This window comes from Artibeus jamaicensis, unplaced genomic scaffold, assembly GCF_021234435.1.
Source record: "Artibeus jamaicensis isolate MK-2021 breed Jamaican fruit bat unplaced genomic scaffold, CSHL_Jam_final contig_465, whole genome shotgun sequence".
NCBI classification, from domain to species: Eukaryota; Metazoa; Chordata; class Mammalia; order Chiroptera; family Phyllostomidae; genus Artibeus; species Artibeus jamaicensis.
Window position 1 is genome coordinate 27464559 of NW_026521843.1, and position 18770 is coordinate 27483328.

The window sequence follows — 18770 nt, forward strand, 5'->3', positions numbered from 1 at the left end:
ATAAGTTACATACAGAAGCAAAATGCCATTGTTCAACATAGGACATATCCAAAATGCTTACTATCTGGCCTTTGTTTCTATTATCTGTTCTCAAGAATGCCATTTCTAAATATATAGTTCTGATATGTACCTAGTCATCTAGTCTGTATGTCGACAGTCATATAGGAACCTCTAAAATGGTTTTTTTATCTTTATTGCATATTAACTCTGATCAGTTTCTCCCTTTTTGAACCCTTCATTTTGTCTAAAGTCTACTAAAGCACTTTGTCAAAAAAACAGGTGGATGAGCCAGTCTTTGAAATGCCTTGATCTCGTATTAAGAAGCTACTTGACCACTTAACCTTCAAGAAGCTAAGAAGAAACTGCCAACCAATGATGTAATAATCAGAATCCCCCTTCTCTCCATGGCTTTCCCACCCGTAACCAGTATAATATGATAAAAGCATTAGCTCCATGTGAGAAGAAATAAAAGTAAACCGCTCACAAAAGAGCTAAGATATGGCTCAATATTCTTTTTTAGTGCCTCAACGCATAGGCTGAATCTCTCCCCCAAACTGGAGGCGTGGAATAACAGTAGCGACAGATAACGAAGAGGTATTTACCATAGCTACAAAACCCACACGTTAGCCAAATATTTCTGCTCTTAAAAAGCACTTCAAAGCTTGACATGAAGTTTATAACAGCTAAATGTCTCCTGTGACTTCATTTGCAAAGAAGATATAAAAGCAGAAAGGTAAATCATGATATGAGAACCGTGAGCCTAGGAAACTGTTTTTAAAAAGGAATGAGAAACCACCCAAGAATGTGACCTGCACCCCGAGCTCCCACCTCACGGCTTTGACAGCGCTCAGTCACAGCCCGGCTTCCACCCCCAACTGAGCCTCTGCCTGCCTCCCAGACAGGGCAGACCCAGGCTGTGTGGGCCTGGAACTTACTTTGGGGCCCTCTTTAGGGGGATGAATTTTATTATACCTGACTTGGGCAGATTTTACGGGAGCACACTCCCAGGTGCACTCATGGCTGGGGCTCCTCACGGGCCTTGGAAGGGACCTGTGCAAGTTAGGGGTCCCGGCACTGAAGCATCATTAGCTTCACAGGAAATTCAGCTCTGCGCTCGTAAACACCAGCAACCTTGCCTCGAATGATGCGCTTCCCTTTTAAACTTTTTCACTCCCTCTGTTCCATCGTAATCCCTGTTTCACTGTTGCTGAATATGAAAGACATGTTTGCAAAAGCCCAGAGGCTTTAGCCCTGGCCAAGAAAGCTCTAGCATGTACTTATAGGAAGCGTATAGCCATTACATCTCAAAGATCTTAATACAGTCATTTGATGTTTTATTCATTCAATCCTTGCAGCTATCCATTCATTTAACTATGGCCAAGGCATTCTGCCTTGAGAACATAACTGTGGAGTACTCAAGAATAATTCCTGAACAAAGGAAACTGTGCTGCTAAATATAGCTAGAGATTGGTGAAAGAGCAAAGATATTTACAGCATCTCCATTGTTAGGTTTATCTGAAGCTGTCTTGAAAACTGTGACTGTCTAATAAAGAACCACTCAGAGTGTTTGACGTCTACCTATTCCTAGGTGTTCTGGAACTGGTGAATGGCATCACTCTCTGGTTAATATTAACAGTTACAAAATTTTAAAAAATCTATTAAATGTACCCTGCTGTGATATTAAAAGTGAATTTCTATGTAAGAAAAAAGGTTATCTTTGTGTGAAAATTGCTAGTGAATTTAGGCCTGTGACTTTTATTATTCTTTGATAAACCATTAATCTTAGTAAACTATGGAACTTATTATAACTTTAAGACTTTTTTATAACTCAAATTATACCCTTATGTGGGCCCCCAGGATTGGCTATTGGCCCCATTGCCCTACTTCTTTTTAAAATTTATATCTTTTCTGAGGCTCTTTTTTCTTTAGAGATTAAATTGGGGGTATGAAAAATGATTTTTAAAATGTGAGCCCTGCCCCAGTGGGATCCGACGAGTGCTTTTTCCAGGCCTCTGTAGTCTTCTCACTTGCCTCGTTCTCTTTCCATCTGGCTTCCACTGCTGCCAACATACACCTTCTCCTCTGTCACCCAAGCCTCTTCCTTCACCTCCCAACACACGTGGTCCTTTCCGTCTCTGGTCTTTGCCAGTCTTATCCCCTTCTCCTCATCCATCTAAGTCCTTCCTTCCAGGATGACTTAATTACCATTTCTCAGGCTATTTAAGCTTGCCCTCATCTTTCCCTCCCGTTAATTTCTTTTCACCTTAGAATAGTCCCAGTAAAACATGGTATATTCTCCTATTTTTCAAAGCAAGCTGTCTTTGTTTTCATGTTCATTGGTGCAGTCATTTCTTGAAGTTATTTTGATCCCCTTGTCTGCCAAGTACTAGTCTAAGTGCTAGAGATATAGTGATGAACAAGAGTAAGTTCATGTCTTCTTCCTTATTTCTAAATTATATTTTATTGATTATGCTGTTACAGTTGTCCCAATTCTTCCCCATTTGTTCCCCTCAACCCAGCATCCCCCATTCCCTTGGGCCATCCCTGCGCCATTGGTCATTTCCATGGGTCATGCATATAAGTTCTTTGGCTACTCCATTTCCTATACTGTACTTTACATCCCCATGGCTATTCTGTAACTACCTGTTGGTACTTCTTAATCCCCTCACCTCTTCATCGATTCCCTCACACCTCCCCTCCCATCTGGCAACCATAAGAACACTCTCTGTATCCATGATTCTGTCTCTGTTCTTGTTTGCTTAGTTGGTTTTTCAGATTCAATTGTTGATAGTTGTGGATTTATTGCCATTTTGTTGCTCGTACTTTCTGATCTTCTTTTTCTTAAATAAGTCCCCTTAACATTTCATATATTAATGATTTGCCGATGATGAACGCCTTTAGTTTTTTTTCTTGTCTGGGAAGCTCTTTATCTACCCTTCATTTCTAAGTGATGTCTTTGCTGGGTAGAGCCATCTTGATGATAAGTCCCTGCTTTTCATGACTTTCAATATTTGTTGCCAATCCTTTCTAGCCTGCACAATTTCTTTTGAAAAATCAGCTGACAGCCTTATGGGGATTCCCCTGTAGATCATTAATTGCTTTCCTCTTGCTGCTTTTAAGATTCCCTTTTTATCTTTAACCTTTGTCATTTTCATTAGGATGTGTCTTGGAGTGGGCCTCTTTGCATCCATCTTGTTTGGGAGACTCCGGGCTTCCTGGACTTGCATGTCTACTTCCTTCACCAGAGTAGGGAAGTTTTCTTTCATTTTTCAAATAGAGTTCCAATTTCTTCTTTTTTCTCTTCTCCTTCTAGCACCCCTACAATACAAATGTTGGACATTAAAGTTGTCCCACAGGCTGTTTACACTATCCTCATGGTTGGTTTTTTTTAAAATTTTTATTTCTTCTTGTTGTTCTGATTGGTTGGTTTTTGCTTCCTTCTATTCCAAATCATTCATTTGATTCTTGGTTTCATCTACTCTACTGTGGTTTCCCTGTAAATTGTTCTTTACTTTAATTAGTGTAACCTTCATTTCTTACTGGATCTTTTTTATGCTGTTGAGGTTCTCACTGAGTTCATTGAGCATCCTGATAACCAGTGTTTTGAACTCTGCGTCTGATTGATTGCTCATCTCCATTTTGTTCTTTTTCTGTGGTTTCATTCTGTTCTTTCATTTGGGCCACGTTTCTTTGTCTCTTCATTTTGGCAGCCTCCCTGTGTTTGTTTCTACATATCAGGTAGAGCTGCTATGACTCCCTGTCTTGGTAGTATGGCCTCATGTGGTAACTGTTCTGTAGGGTCCAGTGGCACAGCCTCCCTTATTACCTAAGCTGGGTACTCAAGGTGCACCCTTCATGTTTCTCTAGTAGTTGAGCTTTGATTGCTGTTTGCAGTTCAACAGGAGGGATTTACCCAGGCCAGTCAGCTGCAAGGACTGGCTGTGACCACTGAACACCAACTTCCATTTTCCATGGAGGATCAGCTGTGCAGGGACAGGGTGCTGGTACTCCAACCTGGTTTGTGTCTGTCCACTGGCCCTGGGGTTTCCTGGGTGGTGCAGGCCAAGGTCAGCCCCCACCTGTGTCCTGCCCAGGGCCACCCTGCATGAGTTATAATGCAATCCGAGATGGCTGCTATTTATGCGGGGCTTGGAGAAGCCAAGCTGCAAATCTAGGCTGGCTGCTGCTAGTGCTGAACCTGGGGCCACCTTAGCCAGAGGCATGGGGGCTAGGGCCTGGAGGTTTACTGAGGCTGGCTGTTGCTTGTTTGATAGAATTTATGAAGTTGTGAAGCATGAGCCAAGACCAGCCATTTATATCTTAGGTGGCCCATAAGTTTGTTAGGGTGGAGTCTGAGGATCTCCAGGACATGGCAAACTGTGTTAGCCAGATTGATGGAATCTCAGATTTGGCACATGCCTGGCAGTTTTATGGTTCTGTGGGGGGTGGTTCAGAAAAGGGACAATGGCCTCTGCCTGCCTTTTTGTCTGGGAGAAAGCTGACCCTTACTCCTGCCTTGATGCCAGGTGCTTCAGTTCTTCCCCATATGCCACTGGTGCCTTTCAAACTGGTACCCTGGTGCCAGAGCTCAGAGGGAGTGAGTCTGAGTAAGTCTGTGTGTGGATTCTTTGAGGGGAACTGTTTGGGACTCAAGCAGTTTCTTTTACCAACTCACTGCCTGCTGGTTTTTGCAGCTAGATGTTATGGGGACTTACCTTTCTGGCACTGGAACCTTGGGCTGGGGGGTTGGTGTGGGGCTGGGACTCCTCACTCCTAAGATACCCTTTCTGAATTTTTTTATCTACCAAACATAGAAGTGAGACCAAGCTATTCCACATCTGCACCTCTCCTACCATCATCCATCTGGATGGATGTAGTTTCTTTAATTCCATAGTTGTCAGACTTCCATTCAACTCTGTTTCTTATGGTTCTAAGTGATGCGATGTTCTGTATTTTAGTTGTAATTTTGACATGGTTGTGGAAGAAAGCAAGCGGTGTTTACCAATGCTGCCACCTTGACCAGAAGTCCTAAGTCCATATCTTCTTAGAGTTCACATTCTAATAAGGGAAATAAATAATTTTTTTGAAGGCAAGGCTTCTGCCTAATGTGTTTTTGTATTCTCTGAAGCAATTAGTATATTTTATCCCTGTTATATGAAAGGTTTTAAGATTTGTATTTGGAGCACATTTTCAAAGATAGGAACCCATAAAACTTATGAAACCAAATAATTTTTAGTAGAGGAGAGTCAAGATCTAGAGATTCAGACATCAGTTTATATATTAGGTCGCTGACTTTCATTTGAGGACAGGGTTCTTCTCAGGCAGGCGCAAGCAGTGTCTGTAAACGCACTGCCGTTGTAAGTAGGCATTTATCTGTCCTTTGTCAGGTTGAAGAGGAAGGTTAGTAGAAGGTAACTGAGATAAGGAAGATGAGGGCTGTCTTTAAGAAATATTCTGATGAAACATACCTATTAGTGAGTTTGCTAGAACTATGGGAACATAATCTTGGGTACTGCTGAGAATTCGAGAGATGCCAGAGTTCTGTTTCCTTTTGTTGCTATCTTGGATATGGAAAAATGAAATTACTATGTGTACTTTCTATTGCTAACATAACATTTTTAATTTGCTTGACAAGTTTATAGGAGAACTCATGCCCCAGTATTTTTGCAGCAAAGAAACCAACTTGCACAGGAATTTTGTCCAGTTCCAGATATTTTGATAGAGTTCATTTTTCCTATATGAGCCAGATTTTAAAATATGGGACACTGTATTTTTAGAGAACCTCTAAACTGCGGCAAATTTAATTAAGGCCTTTTCCTCTAGAATACCATTGTATTTACTCTTTGGATATGCTGAGTCCTACTCTACCAAGGTCAAAATCTCAATACCAAAGATCAGCCAGGTTCTATTTTCATAGCAAGGTGTGCAGGTCAGACTACTGCATCATCAGTGAAAATGTCTTCTAGTTTTAAGGAGAAAAAAAATCCCTCCTTCATAGATAGATAGGTATATCACAGAAGTTACACATCAGATAAGAATGTCTTCATTTTCAAGAGATTTTTTCACTTTTAAATAGATAAAAGGCAATTTTGAAAAACGTTTTAGAGTATGATCACTTCAGAATCTATTGTTAAAAATGATTTTTTTACTTTAATAATGGACATGGCTTGTTTCCATTATTTTGCCATTACAGACAGCCCTGCAGTGAACACATCTGTACATGAACTGTACACCCACAAGTACACATACAGAGCAAAGTTTTAGAAGTGGACTTTGTCTACTCACACCAAATTATGGCAGTTACTGAACTTTGTAATGTGCTTTTATATCTGTTAAAGACTAGACCATTGATATTCTTTCTTTCTAGACTATTATAAAATTATATTAGCATTTTTCTTATATTGGCATTTTCATTGAAATATATAATTTGCCAAGATGACATCTTTATGACTTGGAGTCTTCCTACCCGTGGACAGGGTGTGTTAGGGTTTTCTTAAGTGTTTCACTAGCACTTAAAATCTTTCTTTATTTTTCTTGTTAACCTTATTTTTGGAAACTATTGTTTTTCCCTTATAAATAAGATCTTTTCTTCTATTATATTTTCTAACTGGTTGTTATTTGTGTATATATAAAGAAAGCTATAGGGTTTTGGGTAGTAAATATTTAGTCACCTCAATGAGCTATTGTTCCTAATAGTTTGTCAATTTACTCTCTTGAATATTTTAAATAAACAATTACATGATCTGTAAGTGATGACAATTTTGACTTCTTTCTGATTCTTATACCTCTCTTTCTCTTCTATAATTTTATTGGCTAAAGATTTCCAGAATGATATTAAATAACAGGCATCTTCGACACTGACTTTTTGGTAATCCTCTGATATTTCACCACTAAATATACATTAGTATTTTACTGAAAACTTTTTTATCTTGTTAAGGACCTTTTTTATCCTCACCCAAGGGTATGTTTTTATTGATGAAAGAGAGAGAGAGAGACAGAACTTTTGCCTCCTGTGTGCACCTTGTCCTGGGGTCAAACCAGCAACCGCCGTATGTGCCCTGACCAGGAATTGAACCCCCAGCCTTTTGGTGTACGAGACACCAACTGAACCACCCAGCCAGGGCTTGTTGAGGAATTTTTTTATCGACTCCTATTTTTAAAAATTATCATAAATAAACATGCAGCTTTAGCAAACGTCTTTTCAGCATGTATGGAGATGATCAAATTGTTTTTCCTCTTTCACTTACAACTACGACAGGTCATAGTCACAGGTATCCTAATACTTAGGTCTCTGTATATCTAGTCACTTGGTCGTGGGATTTTAATTCTCCTTTTATTATTTTTTAAAGATTTTATTTTATTTTTAGAAGGGAAGGGAAGGAGAAAGAGAGAGGGAATCATCTCATATCTATGTGTGTTTGCCTCTCACATGCTCCCCCCACCCCAGTGGGGACCTGGCCAGCAACCCAGGCATGTGCCCTGATCTGGGAGCCGAACCAGTGATCCTTTGGTTTGCAGGAAGGCACTCAATCTACTAAGCCACACCAGCCAGGACTAATTCTCCTTTTAATATATTGCTGCATTCTAATATATTATCTGGGATTTTTTGAAATAACAACTCTATTGAGCTATAATTTACGTACCATATAATTCACCCACTTAAAGTATACCATTCAATGCCTTTCAGTACATTCACAGAGTTATACAACCGTGACAGTCAATTTTAGAATATTTTTGTCAGCCCCAAAAGAAACCCCATACCCGTTAGCAGACACTCCGCATTCCCTCCACCCTTTCTTCCCAGTGCTAGGCAGCCCCTGATCTACCTTCCGTCTCTATGGACTTTCTTATTCTGAACATTTCACGTAAATGGAGTCATACAGAAGTATGTGGTCTTTCAAGCCTGGCTTCTTTCATTTAATACAGTGTTTTGAGGTTCATCCATGTTTTAGAATGTATGAGGATGTCATTAATCTTTAGATTAAATAATATTCCTTTGCATGGATATACCAGATTTTATTTATTCATTCATAAGTTTATGGACATCTGGGTTGTCTCCATTTTTTGTCTCTTATGAATAATGCTGCCGGGTCCACTTGTGAACAAGTTTTTGTGACAAGTCTCATTTCTTTTGGGTGTACATAGTCATCAGGTGACCCTATGTTTATCCTGAGAACCTCCAGACTGTTTTCCATGGTGGCTGATCCATTTCGCATTCCCACCAGCAGTATCTGAGCTTCTCACATTGACATTCGTCAGTAAAATCGGTCCATAACTGTTTTGTGTGATCTTTATTTGGTTCTCATGTCACTGGGGTGCTGGCTTCTTAAAAGAATTTGGAGGCTTTTTTATCTCTTGCACAACCTAACACAGGTCACCTAAGTTGTTAACACGTTGCTAGATCAGAAGAATGTTTACCCCATTATTTTAGAAGTTATCATTTGAAACTGGTGTGAAATTTGTTTATTAAAATGCACTGCATTGAAATCTCATATGTTTAAAAGTTTGAAAAAGAAGAAAAGTGGAAACACCAAAAAGCAATATTTAATTTTGTGATTTCATGTCAAATGGCACATAGTTGTAATTCAGTATGAAACTAGAACTAATTCTAAATATTTACCGTCACTTTGTTTTGCTACCATATTAATTAATCAGCTGTCATAATCATTGAGTCAGAGAGATCTGAAGTGGAAAGTATCATTAGTAAAATAATTAGTACCTTTCCTCCAACACCTCAAAACCTCGTTCAGTTCTCCTTAACAAATGTAGAGTATACTGGTCCCCAACACACAGCATCCAAATGTTAGGCAAACCTGTCCTCTTTTGGGACTCATTGAAAAAAGTTTATTTCAGCTAACTTACAGACAACAGTACGAAGCCGGAGGTTGGGGTCAGCTTCAAAGTCAGGCCAGACACACACAGGCCGTAAGTCAGAGCCACAATTCTCAAACTTTAGTGCCAGAATCTTCATAGAGCTTGTTCCCACACAGACTATCCGGCCCCCTGGGGGACCGAGGAGGGGCCCGGACTGTGCGCGTCTCACAGGGTTCCATGTGTCGCTGATGTCGCTGATCTTGAGATCTCACCTGAAAACCATGAAGCAAAATTCTCTCTGAGAGTTTCTGCAGTGGTTCGTTGCCTTCAGGATGTTCGGATTTCTAGTCACTTAAGCCTGCTCCATCCACTGTAATCTTTAGAGTGTTTCGTGGATGTCATGTATTTACAAAGAAAGAACAGGACCCGACACACAGTCGACACTGAATTGTCTGTAGTTAACCAATCTTGTGGGTCTTCTGAGGTAAAAATTTCACTCAGACCCAATTTCACCTCCCCCTCCCCTTTCTCCAAGCTTTATTCCTAGTATGGAAATGCAAATTAACTTCAGGGCAAAAATCAACGAAGTGAGCCAGGTAATCTGCTTCAAGAGTGTACATAACTGAACCCCTGTTCTGGTTCATCCCTGCTGTTGCTCCCTTCCCTTAGCGATCCAGCAGAGAGTGTTCTTGATTCTGTCTTTAGGGCCACTCTCTGTACAAATCCTCCTTTTGAAAATAAAGATGTTTGATACATGCAACTAAAGTACGGCTGAAGAGTATTCTAAGTCCAAATCCATACAGGTAAAGATCTTCTGGAACAAGGCTGCTCCAAGTGGTCCGTGACCCTCTTCAGGAGAATTATTTGTTTTGCTTATTTTAATAATGAATGTTTCTTCCTGAATTGACCACCCTGGGGTTGAGGTTCGTGAATCTGATGTTTTAATAACCTGATTCTGATCTCTCTGGGACACAGACCATGCTTTGATAAGCTCATTTGATCCCTCGATTGCCCTTCAGTTTCACATCCCAACTGAGTAGGAAAGGCGACTCTATGGACATCCTGTATTACCTTATCTGTCCTTAGGAGAGGTACTTTTTGTTTTGTTTTGTTTTGTTTTATCTTTCATGTAAGGGCCTTATTCCTCACTTTGGACTCTGGATTTTTATGTTGTCATCTTAATGAAGATGTGCATTGCAGTGGAAAGGAAAAGGTTGTATAAGTAAGGCAGCAATTCTGATTAGTTTCTTGGTTATAGCACAGCCTTTAGTTGTTGGGATTTAAGGAGAATCACACATCAGAGGTGGAAGAGGGCTTTGGGATAATCCACCAGCGGTTCTCAACCAGAGGGGGACTGTGTGCCCACCTCCACCCCTGGTCTGTAATAGGGATTTTTGTTGGGGTGTTACTAATGCTGGGGAGAGCAGGGATTGTAAACATTTCACAGTGCAGCAGACAGTCCACTACAGTGAAGAATTGTCCTGTGCCAAATACAAGTGCTTTCCAGATTTAGAAATACGAATTCCCAACTAGCTGAGAAAAATGGAGATCCAGAAATAGTACTTGGATCTTTTTGATAGCATTGCTTTGTTTTCTGGACTTTTTGAAAAAATCTGTCTTATATACACTTTTCTCTATAGGTATGGAATTAATTTTGTTAACAAGGAGTAACATTTTTTGTCCTAAATAGTTCACTAAGTTAGACACTATTCTAGTCTAACTTGTGTAATTCAGTTCAATATATTAGAATGTAATTTAGAGTCTACTCTGTGTAAGACACTGTGATGGGCTCTTTGGGGGTTTACTGAGATGAGTAAGGTGAGGTTTTTTGCCTTAGGAAGCTCAAGATACTCGGATGAGAGATAGACACTTGCCCAGCTACCAGGATCTGACAGAGTCTGCTTTAACGGGGTTGAACATGTTATGAGAGTATAAAGAAACTGTCAAGGTAGAGGAATCTGAGAAATCTTCATGAAGAAGGTGGCCCTTGGGCTGTGATTTAACAGACAAAAGGCAAGGGAAGACAAGCAGTTGAAGAGGGCATTCCAGGCATGAAAAGTGGGAAGGAGAGAAAATCAAAGGTACAGGAGTAGAAAAGGTGTGTCCCGGCAAATTTAGTTATCTGAGACCGAGTCTGTTCAGGGACTTGCGAGTCAGGCAAGGTGCTGGTTCTTCATCTGCATGGTGGCTATCAGGGCATTTGCCTCATGGTAATTAGTTAAGGCATATATTTGTTTTGTGTGATTTTCTTTCTCAGTGTTTTATTTTACCAGAAAAGGGGATTTTTGTTTGTTTATTTTTAACGCCATCTCAGTGGTCTAGATAGAAGACCTTTATCTGTATATAATGTATCTTTTTATTCTCTGGGTTCTTTTTATGCTTTTTCTTTATCACTGCTTTTGGGCAATTTGATGAGATTATTATGTGCCTTGGGATTTTGTTTCATGTTTCTTGTGCTTGGAACTTGTTGGAATTTCTTAATATCTGGCTTCATAGTTTTCATTAAATTTGGAAACATTTTAACCATTATTTCTTCAAATATTTTTTCCTCTTCCTCCTCTCTTCTGCCCTTTGGAGCTCAGTTATATCTAGGGAGGGCAAAAGTAGGTTTACAGTTGTTTGCATGAAAAAAATATATAACACAAGAATAAATAATAATACAAGGATAAACTCTGGGTTTCACATACTCACAACACTAAGCCTAGTTTTGCCCACACCTGCATGTTATAATGACCACTTAAATTTGACCCAAAGTGCACTTGCTAATATTCTTTTTATTTCTTTCTTTTTTTTTTTTGTTTCATCTGAGATAGCTTCTATTGCTTTGTCTTCGAGTTCACTGATTTTTTTTCAGCAGTGACCACCCTGCAGTCAATCCCATCCAATGTATCTTTTTCTCTCAGACACTGTAATTTTCATCTTTAGTTTGGTTTGGGACTATAAAAATACCTTTCTTGTCTATATTCAACTTTTTTAATATAGTAAATACCATTGTGACACTATTTTCATTCCTTTGTCTGCTAATTCTAACACCAGCGTCAGACTGAGATTGGGTTCTACTTGTCTTCTTATTATGGGTTGTACTATGTCAGTTCTCAGCATGTGTGGTGATCTTCGATGATATGCCAGGTATTTTGAATTTTACCTTTTCAGGATCTGACAGTTTTTGTATTTCTGTACATGTTTTTGAGTTCTGTTCTGAGACACAGTTACTTCAAAATAATTTGATATTTTGGGGTCTTACTTTTGAGATTTGTTAGGTAGAACCAGAGCAACATTTAGTCTGGGGCTAATTACTTTCCACTACTGAGACAAGATCCATCTGAGGACTCCACCCAGCTTTCCAGTCCACCTGGTGGGAACAGACACTATTCCTGGCCCTGAGTGAGCACTGGCCCAGTCCCCTCCAGCCCTCTCAGATGGTTCTTTTCCTGACCTCGAGTAGTTTCCTCATACGACATGCACCCTCAGTCCTCTGTAGAATACTCCAGGAGGACTGACTCCCCACCGATCTTTGGAATGCTCTCTCTGAGCAGTGATCTCCAGTCCGGCACTCTGCACTGGGAACTGTAATGGCCTCGGCTCCTTAGACTCTCAGCTCCAGCTCCTTCGTTCAGGGAGTCCACCTGCTCCTGCCTTGGTTCTCCCTCCCTGTGCTGTGGCCTGGAAACTCTCTCAAGGCAGCATGGGTCAGTGATGGGGCTCGCTTCATTCCCCACCTCCTCAAGGATCACTATTCTTTTCTGCTGATTTTCAGGGTCTTGAAAACTGTTGTTTTATATATTTTGTGTAATTTGGGGGAGGGGAGGTGTTTCAGGCAGTAGGGTAAATGAGGTGCTTGTTACTCCATTTTTGCCAAAAGCAGAAATCCTCAGAAAGCATTTTAAGGGGCCTGCATAACTGGCTACACTACCCATTCTGTCCAGAGAACAACCTAATATAGGAACTTCTGTTTCCTGAGTGCCTCTGTGTGCTAGGCATTATGCTTGGTCATATGAGAATTCACTCATAAGACATATTTACTGAACAGCCATCACGTGTCAGGGATGTTCTGGGCAATGAAAATACACCATGGTACAAAACAGATTTTAAAAATCTTTATCCCTATGGTGCTTATGTTCTACCTGAGAGAGAATTAACAAAAATAATAATTCAGCTATATAGCACATTAAAGGATAATAACCACTATAGAAAACTAAAGGGCAGGTTTAGGGGTGTCAGGAGTGCTGGAGAGGGAATTCACAATTGCAGTTTTCGGTAGAGGGGTCAGAGTCGGGGTTCCTTGGGAAGGTAGCATATATGAGCAAAGACTTGAAGGGGTGGAGGGAAGGAACCGTGGGACGTGTGGAGGAAGAGCGATCGCACAGAGGAAGCTGCCATTATAAAGACCCTAAAGCAGGAGCATGCCTGGTGTGTTCAAGAAATCATAAGAAGAACTGCATTGCTAAAGCAAAGACCAAGGGCAAAGGTCAGAGGGTAACTGGATTGAATAGAGTCTTCTGGGTCATTGTAAAGACTGGCTTTTGCTGTGAGTGAGGAGAGGAGCCATTACAAGTCAGGAAGAAGAAAAGGTTTGTGATTTGACATATGTCTTAAAAGAATGATTCTGGCTGCTCTCTTGAGCAGAGATTGTAGGGTGATGGGTGGAAGCAGAGAGACCGATTAGGAGACCACGAATGAATTCAAATGAAAGATTATAGTGGTTTTCCTCATGGTGGAAACAGTGGAGATAGAGAAGTGGACATTGACATATTTCAAAGTTTGCACCAACTACATTTCTCAGCATAGCCAATGTGCATGTAACAGAAAAAGAAGAGTCAAGATATCATCAAGGTTTTTGACCAGAGCACCTGGAAAGGTGGAATTAACAGATGATAAAGAGTGAATGAAATGAAATTGGGGGAAAGGTGATGAGGAATTAATATTGGACATAATGAAGTTTGAGATGTCTGTTGGATATACAAGGGGGAATACGAAGATAGAAAGTTGGCGGTATGAACCTGGAGTGCATGGGAGAGTTCTAAGCTGGTAGGTCAGGTAAGATGAAGACTAAGAACTGGCCAAATTTTACCAAAGTTGAGATCTTTGGCAAGTTTAAAACTTGATCCTCTTTTGAAGGCTTAGTGTCAGAATGGGTAAATTTTAAAATGTGCCTAAAAAGAGAGAACTAGTAAGTGAAAGTCTTTTCTTCCATCTTGCCAGAGTGCTCATTTCATTAATAAGAAATGCAGCTAAACATGCCAGGCAAGACAGATAGGCACTGAGTTTCACATCATTTATTTTTACAAATTTTTATTTTAGTCAGATGGTGGGTGCTTTGGTTGTAATGCCTGCCTCAGTCATCTAGACTCATTCTAACGACTGTAATTAAAGATATTTTTCCCAAGTTTGTCCCCCAAAACCTATAAAAACTGGCAAAACCATAACTATTGCAATTAATAGAGAATTCTTCCTCTTCTAGATTTAAAGACTAAATAAGAGAACAGACAGTTACATCTCTACTTTTTTATTATACCTTTTGAAATAATTTGTGTATACCTTTTAAATAATTTCAAGTGCCACAAAAATAATGTTAATAGCTCAAAATCAAAAGGGAAAAAAAACCTAGGTATAATTTTTAAAATCTTTTTCTCCTCAAGCGTTTTACGATGGGATAATGAGACAGACGTCTCTCAACTGGAAGGACATTTTGACATGGTTGTGTGTGCTGACTGGTAAGTACATAAAAATCATGAAACTCCTGTTAGAAAAAATAGCTTTGCTGGAGTAATTGGGCTGTGCGCTTTGCTGATGGCTAAGCAAAGTCAACAAATGAAGCACAAAGCCACTTTAACCTCAACAAATTAATATTCATCTCCATGTGACAGTTATAAGGTAGTCTTCTATCACACAGTAACTTCTACCACATTATTTCCCAAAGATTGATTTTGAGAAGCATTTCCATTTTCTGGAATTGCCTCTGTTTCATGCTTGACGTATCAGTAAATGGACGACTTAGGCAAATTGCAAATAATTATGGCTCGGAGAGGAATAGTCTGGAGAAAAAGGAGTTTATCAACACAAACAGCTCAATTAGCTTACTTCTTAGGAGAGATCAGACTATTGATACGAGGGGACATGTGAGCGCAATGTGCACACACATGTGTACGCTCCAGCAAGTAAGCACATCTGTGAAAGCCCTTAGGGAATAGCGTTTCTTAAAAACCTATGTTTGCTATTTAATATTTTCAGTGTAGTTCATTAATACTTCATTATACATAGAACAAGAATTATAAAATTACGTTTTATTGTTATGCAAATAGTAATAGTAAAGTCTCTGTCAGATGCCTGCTTTTTAAAAATAATTTACATATTTTGTCTTCTAGCCCCATCTACTTATTGTTAGTGAAGGTCTGGTCCTAAGTTACAGGATAAATATGTATCGAACATTAATGATTATTTCAACTAATCTTAATGTATTTTCTTTATGCATGGGGGATAATTGTTTCGGCACAGGGGAAACATTGACAATTCACAAGTATTTTCTCTGTTAAGAATAAGATTTGTATTTTTTATTACACTTTAGATTTGAAAACACAAGTTCAGATTCTAAAGAAGATTTATTATATTAATAAGCCCAAGATCCAGAACCCAGAAAAGACCTTCCCTATTAGAGAGTTGAATGAATGAAATGAATTTTTAGGAAGTCTATTATCATTATCATTATCATTATTATTTTTTAATACACTGTTCAATGGGTAACTTTTCTACCTGGTGAAATTAGACTTGCTTTCTTTTTTCTTCTAATAAACACCTTTCTTCAATAAAAAAAGAAGTTATTTTGTTTTATTTTTAGCTTGAGATTTTCTAGTTTTCCATGGTCCTTTTAGTCTCTTTGAACCCCATGTAAGAAGACCTGTTTCAAAGATGGGAGGAACAGATTTCTGATTAATCATTGATGTTGTGCCTCAATATTTCATCCCTCCTCTAATCAAAAATAAAGAAATAAAATCTTACCATATGATTTGGCCAAGTAATTTAGTAAATGCCTCTCCTCACTGAATATGAGAAAAGTCCAGGTTTCATTGCACAGATGAAGATAATGCTGGCAGGGTTAGATCAGATTAAGCCTGAAAGCCAGATCAGAGAGCTTCGGAAAGAGGGGAGGAGGGCAGCATCTTCTTGGAGGTTCAGACGAGGGTCGCGCATGGACGGGTTCTGATCGTGTGGGGAGAGTCAGGTCGGGCCACGAGACTCAGATCAAATCTGTCCTTTGCACAAATATCAAAACAGCTTGTCTTTCTCATACCTTGTGACATGGACACTCACACCATGTCATCCTGTTTGTACCAGAGAGACAAGCAGAGGAAGGAAGATTTAAGCTCTTTTCTGATTAATGTTCTCAGGTTATAAATAGCCACACAACATGTTTGAAAAGAGTCTTTTTTTCCCTAGCCAACCACAGGATCACACACAACTGGGGTACATAAATGCATACTCACTTCAGGCTCTCGTTACACATACGTAACATAGTACAATGTATGCACACATACACACCGACACATTCCAAACACATGCACATCTCGTGGCTCTGTGAGAATTTATTAAATCAAATGAACTAAATATACCAAGTTTCATTTTATAAATGGCTTTTCTATGCATGAATTAAGGTGGTTTTTTTTTTCCTGGAGTTCCAAGTGCCAGAATGTCAGTCTGTTTGTAATTTCCCATTAGGAAATGTGAAACATTAAGCCACTCTCACTGCGATGCTAATATTATTTCCTAAAGAAATGCTTTGGTAATGGTCTGTCTTCCTAGTCACAGGACGGGTAAGCTGCTTAGAAACTTAGGAAGTGCAGTGATGTTTATACTGGGTGTGCCGTGCATACAGCAGTGAAGCACAGGGGCCGTGAGTTCTTTACATCCTGTAGCTTTGGCGTTTCTCTCTCGGAGTTTCCACCTGGATACTGCTTCTGGGGGCAGGAGCATGGAGCTTCAGGGTTTTTTATTTTCATTTTTTTTACAATGTCACAGAGGAGGAAAAGAAAGCTTCCTTTAGACAGTACCTCCAAGATGAAACCTGAAATACGAAGTGCCAAAAATAAGTGCCCCACCTACACAGATCACTTGCCCCACCCCAGGCTATAGTCATTGCCCATCAACGAGATCTGATTAGGCCACAGGAATATGAAGCAAGAGTCAGAGTTCAAATATTGGGTACATGGATTAAGTTCTTACCGAAGCATTTCCAGCAAGGGGGGCATTGTCTGGTTCCCTGAATAGCTAACCAGTGGTACTGCTTGATGCCATTTACATGAAAACGAGCTCTATTCACGAACCTATTCCCAACCCACATTGTGGTTCAAGTAAAATGCGCATGATTACAACAAGCAGGGATATGTTTATGTCCTTATATCATTCATATATTTGTATATTTACATTCAAACATTCACAAACCTGTGGGCACTGGAGGAAATAACTTATTTCCCAGGAAAGACAGTCTCTTGGTTCACATCTAAATTATTAGCTCAACTAGATTATCAAATAAAAAGGCAAACTGAAAGCTAGTTATTATTTCACCATTCAGCATTTTTGACAATGAAGTACAGTTTCATGGTTCGACAGTTCCTAAACAACTTGTAAAATGTCAGTTCTGAAATAAACAGAAGGGAAAATGGAGGTACAGTCCCACCAGCAGAAGGATGCTGTTGACAAACATCAAGATATTGGAACATCTAACTACAGACGGAGGGAAAACTGCCTGTTGAGTCCCTTGGTTGACCTGTTTAATGTTGAATGTAAGTTCCTTTCTGACGGAATGCAGTCCAGCCCAGTCCTTGCTGAGTTTAGAATGGCGAGTGATTGTTCATTTTAAGCCCACCTTTCCAGACTTCTGTTCAATCCCAATAATCTAAATGTCTGGAAGTAAGATTTTTCTATAATCCAATGAATGCTTTTATTCAGTGTTTGATGGCTTCCCAGTTTATTGTAGCTGTGAAGAAATAAAAATGATTTTGTACATTTGGAGTCTCTAAAGACTTGGAAAGTGAGTCTGACATGCCACCCATCGCCTGACACATGGCGCTAGTACACAGGACAGCCAGAGCCACCTGTGCACGCCCTCAGCCTGAGACTAGGGAAAGAAGGGGGAAGGCGCGCCACCTCCGTGCTCTCTCAGCACTTTTACTGTGTATGCTGGTGGTTTCTGTTTTCAGTTATTTTTACTTCACTCTTCATGATTTTTTTAAGTTTACTTTTTGTGAAAAAAGGTGTTTTTTTTTTCTCAAAAAGGTCTCTAGAATTTCTTTATTTTCTTCCAAATGCTGTAATTAATCGTGGATATTTCTAAATCACAACTCAAAGAACTTTACATCTGAAAAGATATTTTACCCAAATGTAATCGGCCCTTTCCCCTCTCATCTGAGGAAACTCAGTCCCAAAGACTGTGTACAAATTGCCAAAGGTCTTGCAACTAAGGAGCAGAGCAAGTGAGATGGGAATAGGGCATCAGTGCCAGCCTCCACAAGGATCAGTTGGTAACTACTGATAGAGGCCGTTCTTCGCTGAAAGTTCATCTAAAACAGTGAACTTGGCACATTTCACCTTGCAAATTACACAGAGGTCTTCCTTTTTGTGAACAGTGACAGGGAAATGCCTCCCTGTCCTCTGCACTAATTAATTTCCCTGTGAGAGGAGTTGTAAATGCTTTGTGCTCCACACAAAGCTGACTGATTCCAAGGGAGGGATGAAAATGGCCTGGCACCTTTCTTTTGTCATCAAATCTGTGATTCAGGTAAATGGAACAAAGCAAGTGTTGATTCCACGAGCGAAGTATGGAGAGCTGTGTGTGGGTGCATGTGTGCACGTGTGCACACGTGTGTGTTTTAATGGCCAAACTAGACTGTCAATGCATTTTGATCAGTAACTGAAGGGAGAGTTGAAATGGTATCTCCATCCCAATCACTGACCCACTCAGC

The 18770-nt window shown here is 39.8% G+C and overlaps 1 protein-coding gene across 2 annotated transcripts in view; it reads left to right on the forward strand.

Moving 5' to 3' along the window:
• Nucleotides 1-18770, forward strand: part of CAMKMT (calmodulin-lysine N-methyltransferase) — a 337237-nt gene that overhangs the window by 298317 nt on the left and 20150 nt on the right. For both annotated transcript variants that reach the window (XM_037161273.2, XM_037161274.2), the window contains exon 8: nucleotides 14454-14528. In XM_037161273.2, the coding sequence (XP_037017168.2) occupies nucleotides 14454-14528 (75 nt within the window). The remainder of the gene's footprint in view (nucleotides 1-14453; nucleotides 14529-18770) is intronic.